Raw genomic sequence first — 11,236 nt, 5'->3', positions numbered from 1 at the left:
CTTTCTGTCTCTAGGGATTTGCCTAGTCTAGCTAACTCATATAAGTGGAATCATACAATATGTGTCTTTTTGTGACTGGCTTCTTTTACTTAGGATGTTTTCAAAGTTCATCCATGCCGTGGCGTGTATCAGTACTTTATTCCTTTTTGATGGCTGAATAATATTCTATTGTATAGATATGCCCATTTGTCCATTCATCATTCAGTACTTGGAGTTTTAAATATATGTTCCCATTTTTAATTCAAATATATGCTTTAAAAAGTTCTGTGTAACCTTAAGCATGTATCTGCTGGCCAGGTAAGTCAGAGGGCCAATGGTATGAGACTGCTGTCTTATGACCCACTGTTACATGTTTTCCCATATAATCCTCACATCAGGAACTTGGGGTTTGGGATGGTAAAAGGACATGCATAGGAAAAGGCCTGCAGTGCAGCTTCCACTCCGTATCACCAGAAGCTTTTCTCCCCCAAACCAAAACCTCAGGGGAAAGGGCTTGGTTTTAGAATGAGCGGAAGACAAACATCTAGCTCATGGCTGTGTCCTTGAACTTCCCTGGGACTCAGTTTCCCTCCATGTAAAATGACTGATGTTGGGTTAGTTGATCTCCAAGGCACTGGGCTTGCTAACGGGGTCATTCTTTTTCCCCAGCATCCACCTGGGCACGAATTGGCTCTGGTCAAGATAATTTAGCTGCAGCTGAACATAAGGTTGAGGCCCCTTGCTTATCCTGGTAATTGCAGATTCGTGCGGAGCTGTCGTAAGGCACCACGGGGAAGAAACCAGCCCAGAAGTCCTCCTTGTCGCTGGCCAGTCCATTTTACCTGCCAGGGTCATTTGTGAGGTGGCAGCACCTGGGCTGAGCCTGGGACTTACATCAGGAGTGACTTAAACTCAACTCGTGGTTCTCGAACAGAAACCCCAGCGTGGGCTCCCTGACCTTATTTATGGCGAGGGCAACTTATCACTAGGAGGAAAGATCTAAGAGCCCCTGTTGAAATGCTGATAAATAATCATCGAGCTTTTACTGCGCCGAAAGCTCTTTCATAAGCAAGGTCGGATGTCTCTAGTGGTCACCCCAGGCACCTTTCCTCCCACCCTCGTTTTCCAAAAGGACGAAGGATAGGGAAGCGACGTCCTAGCTCGCGTATTTAAACCGGGCAGAGGGTCAGCAGAGGTCCGCGTTTCTCAACTCTTTCCAAGAGCGCCTCGCGTCCCGAATCGGCGCCTTCAACTCGGAGAAGTCGCGAGCCCCACGGGAAACTTCCATTACTGCAGACGCTGCCACACACCCGGGGCAGCGGATGGGCTGCCGCGCTGGCTCCCCAGGAATGCGCTCCCTCCACGGCCGGCCGCCCCGCCGGCCCGCCCTCTCCCGGGGAGCCCCCGGCACCTGCGGCCTCCGAGTAAGTGTCCGCGCGCACGTCCGCCGGCCCCCCTCCCCTCCGCGTGCCCGGAGCCGGGGGTCGCCGGGTACCCCTCGCCGCCTCCCCGGGGAGCGGGGGGTCGCGGGCGCCTCCCCCGGGTGGGCGGAGAGGCTCGCGGCGCTGCCCCGCGGCGGCAGCGGCGCCCGGAGGCCGCACTACCGGCGGCCGCGGCGGCGCTGCTCCCCCTGCTCGGTGCAGCTGCCGCCCGGCGCTTGCGCACTGGGCCCTGGGCGCGCGGCGGCACTAGGCTTTGTGTGTGTGTGTGTGTATGTGTGCGAGTGTGTGTGTGTCTGTGTGTGTGTGTGTGTGTGTGTCTGTGTGTGTGTCTCTGTGTGAGTGAGCGGGCGGGCGGGCGCGAGTGTGGCCGCCGCGGAGCGCGAGCAGGACCCGGCGGGCGCGCTCCCCCAGCCTCTCTCTCCCCGCCAGAACCATGTCGGGCAGGTCGGTTCGAGCCGAGACCAGGAGCCGGGCCAAAGATGATATCAAGAGGGTCATGGCGGCTATCGAGAAAGTGCGCAAATGGTAAGCGGAGGCGCCGGCTTGTTCTCTCGTTCGGTTGCAGGCTCGCGCCGCGGCCGCCCCGAACCCCGAGACCAGATACAAAAAGCCGGCGGGGCGCAGCGCCCCGGGCCGCCCGCGGGCCCAGGAGTTGGAGAGGGCGGGCGGCGCGCGAGCCGGGTCACCTGCGCGCGGCGGGGGCCGCGGCCGCTGCCCAGGTGCGCTCGCGCCTGTCGCCCACCTGGCGCGGCGGCGGCAGCCTGGAGGCGGCGGGCGCCCCGGGCCGGGCGGTGGAGCGGCGGGCAGTCCCCGGCGCGGCGCTCGGCTCCCGGGAGGGGGGCTCGGGGCCGGCCCCAGAAGCCATTTCGTTTTGTGCAAGTCACATGAAAGCGGCTTCCCGCGCGCCGGGGCCGCGATGCAGGCGGCAGAGGGGAGAGCGCGAGCTCCATTGTGCAGGCACCGAGCGGGCCGCCGCCGCCGTCTCCGTCTCCTACCCGCGCGCCCCGGGCGGCGCAGCGCCGGCCCCCGCGCCCTTGCCCGCGTCGGGCCTCCCTGTCTCCCTCCCTCCCTCCCTCCTCCCCGGCCGGCTGGCTGGCTGGCTCGTTCGCTCCCCGCCTCCCAGGCCCGGCGCCCTCGAGTCTGCGGAGTTTGCAGAGCGCGAGCCGTTTAAATTTAGCGCTTTGGGCTGCCTGGAGCGAGGGCTCTTGGCGAGGAAGAAAGATGGGGGCGAGCGCGAGGAGGAAACGCCGGCGGCGGCCGCGGGGCCCGGGGCTCCGGGCTCCCCCCTCCCGCCCCGCTGTGCCCGGACCCGGGCGCGGGGGTCTGGGCAAGCGAATGTTGGGGGCCAGACCCCGGTCCTGGGCCGCGTCTGTCTGTCCGAACCCGGCAGCTTGCGTTTGTTTTGCGGAGACAGCCGTTGTTTTTGTTCTCCGCGCGGGGGGCGAGGGGGGACTCGGTGTCGGCCGTGCGGTTTCTCCAGCTCACGTGAGATTCCGTCCGGCGTGGCCTGGTTGTAATTAATACGACTGAACGTTTCCCCGGCCTCGTCCGGGTCTGTCTCGGAATCAGCCCGAGGGCCAGGCCCGAGGCGCGAGCCGATCGCCAGGTTGGGGCGGACTTGTTGAAAACTCCCAGCTCCCGGACTTCAACTTTATTATTTTTTTCCCACGGCCTCACCAGGGTCAGGGAGGGAGAGGAGCCGCAGCGCCGTTCGAGTGTCAGCGCCCGCGGGCTCATCCTGACCCTTTATTTAAAGCCTGCAAACCCCCGCAGGCCCCGTGGCAGGCTCTGCTTATGTTTAGGGGTGTCATTTCTTGAGTAACGCCTCGCCTCGGTCCCTCAAAACCACTGGGGGCTAGCCTCCAGTCTAGCCGTGTCACAAGTTAGCTGTCCTTTCTGAGTCAAACCCAACAAAAAAGGCAAGAGGAAAATCAATAAAGTCCACGTGCTCCCGGGCCTCCTATGGAAAGGGCTGTCTGCAGATGGCCGGATGCCCGGCCGAGGGCTGGGTTTGGCTCTAGTGGGACAAAGAATTTTCAGAACCGTGAGAAGGGAAGGCCTTCCAAAGTTGAGATCCAAGTCTTCCCTGCCGTGGGAGCTCCCCTGGTGCGCAGGGCGCCCCGTGCCCGGACTGGAGCCATTTAAAAATGGCAGAAACAGCTGCAGGCCAAAACGGCACACGGGAAAACAAGCCCACCACCCCCTCTCCTGCGGGATTCCCAGAGGGAAGGCTGGAGTGGTCCCCTGCCTGAACGCCTGTGCAAAGAAAGAGCTGTTGTCTGGGCCTGAGTCCCTTCTGTCAGCAGCCTGGAGGTGAGAAAGGGGTGGGGGCCAGCTGCCTTTCCGTGCTGCGGGAGGCTTGGCGGGGCCTTGCGCTCCAGGTTCCCGGCCTGGCGGAGGCTCCTGCACCCTGACAGCTGCTCTGCTGGGAGGGCAGATGGAGCTGTGTGGGGTTTTCCACCCTGCCGGCCCCAGAGCAGCCGGCCTGGTGGCCCTCAGTGTTGCTTAGCCCGCTGCCGGCGAGGCCTGTGTTTGGGGGGACGAGAGGAGAACGTGTCTCCCTTCCTTTTTTGTGTCTTGGGAAACTACGAGTCAAGTCCCCTAGAAGACCTCAGGCTTTGGGATCTCATGGCTGGGCTTCCAGTGTGACCTTGGGCTAAGCACATAACTTCTCTAACCACGACAAGAGGTTCCTGTGCTACCTTCTCCCCTTCTGGAATAGCATCATGTCTCGAAAAGCACTTATCCTGCACACAGGAGCAGTCATTAAATGCGGTCCTTACTGTGGGGTAGAAACTTGCATTTTGCTGATTTTTTTTTTCTTTCTTTTTCTTTTTCTCCTGCCCATTCTAAGTAAAAAAAAAGCCTTCGCCTTGTTTCCTGGGTTTCCCCAGCCCCGAGAAGCCAAATCTCACCCTCGCTGTGCCTTCAGAATGCGTCTTCCAGTCAGCCCTTGTGGTCTGGGGTTGTTTATTAACTGTGTGGCCACCAACCGTGCATTTCACCACTGGCTGGGACACTGGGTTGCCAGATTTAGCAAATAAAATTATGGGACACCCAGTTAAATTTGAATTTCAGATAAACAAAGAAATAATATTTTTAAATACTTCCTTTTTTTTTAGTGTAAGTATGTCCCATGCACTAATTGAGACATACTTACACTAAAAAAATTATTCGTCATTTATCTGAAATTCCAATTTAACTCTGCATCCTGTTTTGTTTTGTTTTGTTTATTTAAATCCAGAATGGAGGTGCCTGGCCTACCACTTAGCCTGTAAGCCTAGGGTGGTATTTCTCCTCAGTCCCAGGGACCCCTAAAAATTCCCCCTTCTGCCAGCCCTACCCTTCCCCTGCCCTGGAAAAAGCCAGCAGCCAGCCGTGGCCACCCTGTCGGTAGCTGCCGGCCGTTTCTCCTCTCCTTTCTGTGTCCCAGCAAGGCAGGTTGGTGGAGTGAGAGGCAGCTAGAACAAGAAGGAAGAACGAAATGGTGGGCTCCTTTTGGGGAAGCTGGGGCAGGGTTAGGAGGCCCCGTGTGGGCGGAGAAAAGCAGGGCAGGGGGAGTCCCTGGGCGGGAGGCAAAGCCTTGAGCCTCGAAGTAGGCTTAGGCCTGGGACCCCTGGATCCGTGGTCTGAAGGGTCCCTCGGTGGCTTGTGAAGACAGAGAGGCCTGTTCCCCGAGACTTCCCGCCTGTCTCTGGGGGCGGGGGGAGGTTTGACTGTGCCTCAACCCTTACCTTGGTACTTGCAGGGGCACCCTTCTACCAGGCACAGGGCAGGTCAAGCGGGCCTGGGCCTAGTTAGGATGAGGCCAGCTGTAGCCAAGCCTCCTGCAGCATCAAGGACTAGCCCTGAGAAGTGGATCGGAAGTGAGGGGTTCGGAGCCCTCTTTGAGGGAGTCAGGTCACCCTGGCTGGCTAGCCCTTCCTTGGACCTGACCTTGGGGGAACATTAGAAATTGCCCTCGGTCTAGAGAATCTGGGGAGAAGGGTGCGCACAGTTTACACAGGAGCCTGTGCTGGGGAGGAGCGTTTGGGGCTCTATTCCTGCAGCTGGGACCTCATTTGCTTCTTTTGTCCAGGAGCCCAAGCCTGGTGGGGAAGAGAGAGGCACTTAAGCCTGGCCTGGTTACCAGGGGCCAGCAAGGCAGGAGGGCTCAGGCCGTGCCCAGGGCAGCTTCGTGGCAAGGTTGGGCTGCGGCCTGGTGGTTGTGGTGAATCCGAGCCCAGTGCCTGCAGGTGGCGAGACCTGGGGGATCCGAGGGAGCCCCAGGGCCCCATCTGGAGAGAGTCAGTGCTCCTCGGGGCATGTGGGCCCCTCGTGGCCAGGACGTGTTTTTGAGAGTGGCCAGGAATCTGCATTTTAATGTGGGGTCTGGCTTCTTTTTTTTTTTTTTAAGTCTGGTAATTGATTCAAATTTTTAAAAGTACCGTGCGGGCCAGACAAAACACGCCCGTTGGCTACTTGTTTGCCACTGCGGATGTAATTAAGTACAGCTTAATACCTTCCTTTGGGCTTGGGGGGCTGTGTGTTCTAGGGTGATGGATTTGGAGGTGGTAGTGGGAACTCTCAGCTGCTCTCTGGAGTCCCTGTGTCATTTCCCGAGGCGCTGCCAGGCCGCTGGCTTGATGACACACCCGGCGCTCCCTGGATGTGTCTCCGAAGTACCGGCTACTCACTCAGTGACTCGCCCCTGAGCTCTGGGGCCTGTGTCTCCCTGGGTGGCTGCTGGCCGGATACCAGGCTGAGGTCGGGTTCTCAATGTTCTTCCCTCTGTCCCATGGCCCCTCAATGCCCACACCTAGAAATGCAACTGGAGAACGGTTTCTAATCCCTGGGGTGAGTTGGGAACTCGGACCGAGGGAGGCACCAGAACCTAGCTGTGTTCAGGTCCGAACCTGCAGGGCCTGTAACCTCTCTGGGAAGCTACCTGCCACTTGATACATTCCTCTTGGCTCAGGTGTGGGCTGCGAAGCCCAGATCTGGCATACTTTCTGCCCTGAGAGGTGTCCTGTGTATTGCAAGTCAATTACTTTTTTTTTTTTTTAACACAATCAAGCCTTGGATTTGCTGACCTACTGGGGCCCGGGCCAAAGAAGCCAGTTGAGGGGCTTGTGAGTAATGAGTGCCTTTGGCCATTTGCATGGGATTTGGGCGATTTGTCCAGCTTCTGTCACCGATGTGCTCTGTGGAGTCATTTCTTAGTAGTTTTTCATGGGAGACAGAATAGCAGGGGTCAGAGCCCGTGTCCAGTCCTGGTTCTGCCGTTGACTAGCTGTGTGACCGTGAGCTACTGATATAACTTCTCTGGGCCTCCCATTTCCCCATCTATAAAGTGGGGTGACAGTAGTCTCCCTCTCACAGGTCTGTTGGCAATTGTCGGGAGAGAGGGCATGTAAGTAAAGTGCTTGGCACGGAAGCCCTCAGCGCACAATGGCCATTAGGATTGTTGCTTTGTCACCAAGGTTGTTTCTTGGAATGTCTCTGTCCCTTCCAGGCACCTGCTGATTATTCAGCATGAAGGTGGGGAAAGACTTGGGGTCGTGGATCGTCCATCCTGCCTCTGAGAGGCTGGGGACAGGTGGGTGGTGCCTGACTTTGTTTAATTCTCTCAGGGCTAAACGGGGCAGGGATGGGGCAGGGGAGGTTGCTCCAGAAGCAGCGCGGCACGGAGCTTTGAACACCGGCTCTGGGGAGAATGACTCCACCTCCCCCTGCCTCAGTTTCTTTATCTGTCAGACAGGAAAGGTGGCAGTTACTGCCACGAGAGGTTATGGGGTGATTAGAGTGTGTACAGCGCTTAGCACACAGAAGGCACTAGAAATGGTCACAGTAGAATAAGGAAAAGCCAGGCCCTCGCTTCCGCCAGCCGGGGGCTTTGGGACCCGCGCAGGCACAGTTTGGGGTATGGAAGTGTCCGTGGTTTGGCTCAGCTGGTGTTGAGTGTGCTTGGGCACCCGGAACCCCCAGTGGTGAAGGGGTGCCAGGTGGCGGTAACGTGTCCCACCAGCTTGGGAGGGCTACTTGCCCATGGAGGAGAGGACCCAAGGCCAAGGTCTTGGTGGGGAGGCTGGACGAGGCGCCCACAGCCACACGTAATTCTCGGCTCCGGTGGACCCCGTGTCGCTAACATTGCCGAGGGCTCCCGGCCGCTATGCCACCTACGGCAGGTGTACGTCTGACTGTCCCATCAGTCGTGGACTCCAGAGCCCAGCTCCCTGGTTGAAACCCCAGCTTTCCTTCTGAGGGGGGCTCTCCCTTAGCCGTGGTGTCCTCGGGCACGCGGCCTCTGGCTGTCACTCCTAGTGCTAGGGGCAGGAGGTGACAGGACCTGACTCGTAGGCTGCCAGAGGTCGAGGACCGAAGTTGGGAGGCTGGGGTGATATAGCTAGAGAAGGACGATGCTCGAAGCAGAGAGATAGGAGGAGAGAGTGGTAATTACCATCATCACCCTTAGTGGAAAGCAGTCACCCCTTTCCTTCTCATGGCTTGTGATTTGCTTCTCACCATCAACCTGCCTTTGGCAGCTGGGGGCCCCTGGGCACTGTGCCCCAGGAGTTTAGGATGCGGCTGGGGGTGGATCGGGGGCAGCTGTGCAGACGTTAGGAGCTGAGACCCTGGAACTGAAGCCTGTCTCCGAACCGACGTATAGGGTCTCGGGGCAGGCAACCTCCCGGCCGTGGCTGCCCGCAGACGGGGCTGTGCTTCCCTGTCGCAGCCCCTCGGTTTCAGCATCTGGGGACTGCCCTTGGGGCCGAGGCCACTGGGCATCCAGGTTCCCCCCTGCTCTCCATTCCCCGGGGCTGATCTAACTGGCGTTCGCCCGGAAGAGCCTGGGGTGGTTACTCATGCTGTCAGCTCCTGCTTCCCTTCCCACGACCTCGGAGGCAGGGTGCAGGGTGAAGGGGGCAGGGTGAGCCCCTGGGTGCCCTTGGGGAAGACCCTCCCACCCTCACGGAGGAAATGCCCTGTTGGTCTGAAGCCCTCTCTGCTGCCCAGAGGGTCTCGGGTGGCCCAGTTCGCCGGCTCTGGGGGGTGAAGGCTGGAGGAACCGGGGCTGATTCCCTCCATCCAGAGGAATCATCCCAGTGGCAGCCCCGCCCTCCCCTCCGGTCTCACGAGGCACTCTTCCAGGCACAGGAAGCAGTCGACATGCGACATGCTTTGTCTCACTCGCGGCAGCCTGGAGAGATTGACGACCCCATGTGGTCTAGCAGATGGGGAAACTGAGGCTCAGGCTGGCGAAGTGACTTGCCCAGGGGCCCCCAGCCAGCGAGCGGCAGAGCTAGGATTCAAGCCCTCGTCTGTGTGATCCGGAGATGTTCTCTCAGCCCTGCCTGGAGCTGTCACCGCGTCACAGCTGCTCCAAGGGAGTGCGGCCTGTGCCCCCTGCCGGCGTGAGCAAGGGCCTGCCCCCGAAGCCCCCTGGTAATGGGTTCTTCCTCATCCTCTGCAGGGAGAAGAAGTGGGTGACTGTGGGTGACACATCCCTGCGAATCTACAAGTGGGTCCCTGTGACGGAGCCAAAGGTTGACGATGTGAGTATGTGGGGCCGGTCCCCTGGGGTGGGGCTGTCCATCCACACTCCCTCCCATCACAGGGAGAGGGGGCTGTCCACGGCCACCCACCATGCGGGGACCCTGGGGCCAAGGCCACTTGGGCAGCAGAAGGACCCAGCTTAGGGCTGGAGAGGCTGCTGAACCTGTGTCTACCCCTCCCCCCATCATCCAGCCCCAGAGTTTGGCCCTCAGAGAGGTGGGGAATGTCCCCTGTAAGTCACCTCTTCAGGGCTGACAGCCCCATGGTTTGCCAGTGGGCACACTGCTTAGTGCAGAGTTATCCTCTCCCTGAGGCCCTGGGCACCATGGCTTTGCGGTGGGCTTGGCGGTACCTGCAGACAGGTACCTCCCCCATCGTTGTGGTGTCATTCCTGGCACCTGACCATCTGCCAGGCACTACTTTGTGGAGTGAGCTCTTTATCCACTCTGGACAAGGGAAGACACAGGCTCAGAGAGGCAAAGCCGTTTCCCCAGAGTCACACAGCAAATGTCAGGTCTTTTGACTCCAAAGCATATACTCTCCACTCTTGGAGAGCCTTCTGGTGGTTGGAGCTGCTGGTGAAGGGTGACCCCAGTGTGAAAGTCTGGTGCGGAGAAGCAGGGGCCATTGACAGGGGAGGGTTCCAGGAGGGGCGGCGACTATGACCGCTAGAGGAAGGCCTCGTGGCTGCGCTTGATCTCAGGGAGGCATTGATGACAGACCTGCCCCGCATCACGGATAGTTTTTCAGCTTGGTGGGTCCCAGGCCAGTTACCCTCAAAGACCCACAGGTCAGCTGCTCTCATTTCCAGTCAAAATCCAGAATGGTCCCACTGACAGGCCTTTGCATGGGCTGTTCGTCCTGCCTGAGTGCCTTCCCTACTATGCAAGGATGGCTCAGCTCACACTGACCACATGCCTCCAGTCGTGACAGTGGGCATGATTGGTAGGTTTCTAGGGGCCATAAAGCGGGGCAGAGACTTCCCTGGCGGTCCAGTGGTTAAGATTCCACAGTACCACTGCAGAGGGCACGGGTTCAATCCCTGGTCGGGGAACTAAGATCCTGCCTGCCGTGTGGCGTGGCCAAGAATAAAAAAAGAACCGCGGGATAAAGCCTCCCTCCACAGTCTCCAGTGACCTGCCCCACGAGTCGTGGGTCTCCTGGCAGGGCTGAGGCTCCATTCTTGACCCTTTGATCACATGCAGCCCCTGGGTGGGTCGGTGCTGGGCTGAGAACGTGGGGGCTCGTCATCCCCTCTGGTCCTCGCCTGGGCTGGTTCGTGGAGCCACCAGGGCTGCTTTCCCCAGAGGCACCGACATAGACTGTCCTGGCCTTTGGTGCCGGCCGTTCTGGAGGGAGAGCAGAGTGCAGCCAGCCTCCTCGAAGGCAGCTCCTGGCTCTTGCCCACGTCTGCGCCTTGCACATCATTAGGTGTTGTATAAACGCTGGTTGCGTTTGAGAAGATGTGGTCCCTGCTCTCAAGGAATTTATAATCTTGTTGGGGGAAGATAATTATAGAATAGCATGAAACAGACATCAGGGAAGTGCCAAGTGGATTGTGACGAAGGAGAGAATGTAATATATGGGCTGTCGGGAAGGACAGGGCAGCCTGGGGCTGGGCAAAGACCTCAAGATTTGGATTTGGACAGACTACCCCCAATTAACTTGTGATGCCAGACGGGTGACCCCACCTTGCTGGGTTAGTTCCCTCTTTTGTGCTGTAGAACAGTAACATCCAGCTCCTGGGGTTTCTGCAACAGAGCAAAGGCAGTATATCATATGGGAAGAATTTAGCTCAGCACAGCTGTGCAGACAGTGCTCGGATGCTAATTCGCTGTCATCTCTGAGCCAAGATGTACAATACTCCTCCCCCCTTTCTCTAGGGTGGTGGGTCCTGCGCCTGGCTGAGCCTTAGATCCCCTGGGAGTCTCAACAAAATGCAGGTTCCCGGGCCTCACCCTGGATAGCTGGATCCGAATCTCTGATGGTTGTGGCCGGTAATCTTCAGTGGGAAGAGATAGCTTTCCATGTTTTTGTTTTTGGTTGGTTTATTTTTGGCCGCACGGCATGTGGGATCTTAGTTCCCTGACCAGGGATCAAACCCACGTCCCCTGCATTGGAAGCGTGGAGCCTTAACTACCTGACTGCCAACAGAAGTCCCTCTTTTCTTGTTTTCAAACACCCAGTAATGACGTGGTTACATCATTTTTTTTTTCTTCAGAACTCTTGAAAATCGTCTTCTCTTAAATAGGTAAAACACGTTACAAAATTCAATTGTT

The 11,236-nt window shown here is 58.4% G+C and overlaps 1 protein-coding gene across 2 annotated transcripts in view; it reads left to right on the top strand.

Moving 5' to 3' along the window:
• The first annotated feature begins 1,708 nt into the window (after window positions 1–1,708).
• The window catches only part of BCL7A (BAF chromatin remodeling complex subunit BCL7A), a 29,605-nt gene continuing 20,077 nt past the window's right edge, over window positions 1,709–11,236 (top strand). For both annotated transcript variants that reach the window (XM_060027980.1, XM_060027979.1), the window contains exons 1-2: window positions 1,709–1,946; window positions 8,875–8,956. In XM_060027980.1, coding sequence (XP_059883963.1) covers window positions 1,855–1,946; window positions 8,875–8,956 — 174 coding nt within the window. In that variant the 5' untranslated portion in view covers window positions 1,709–1,854. The remainder of the gene's footprint in view (window positions 1,947–8,874; window positions 8,957–11,236) is intronic.

This window comes from Delphinus delphis, chromosome 13 (genome assembly GCF_949987515.2).
Source record: "Delphinus delphis chromosome 13, mDelDel1.2, whole genome shotgun sequence".
NCBI lineage: Eukaryota > Metazoa > Chordata > Mammalia > Artiodactyla > Delphinidae > Delphinus > Delphinus delphis.
The sequence above is the reverse complement of the archived record's forward strand: the minus strand, read 5'-3'. Positions and strand labels throughout refer to the sequence as shown.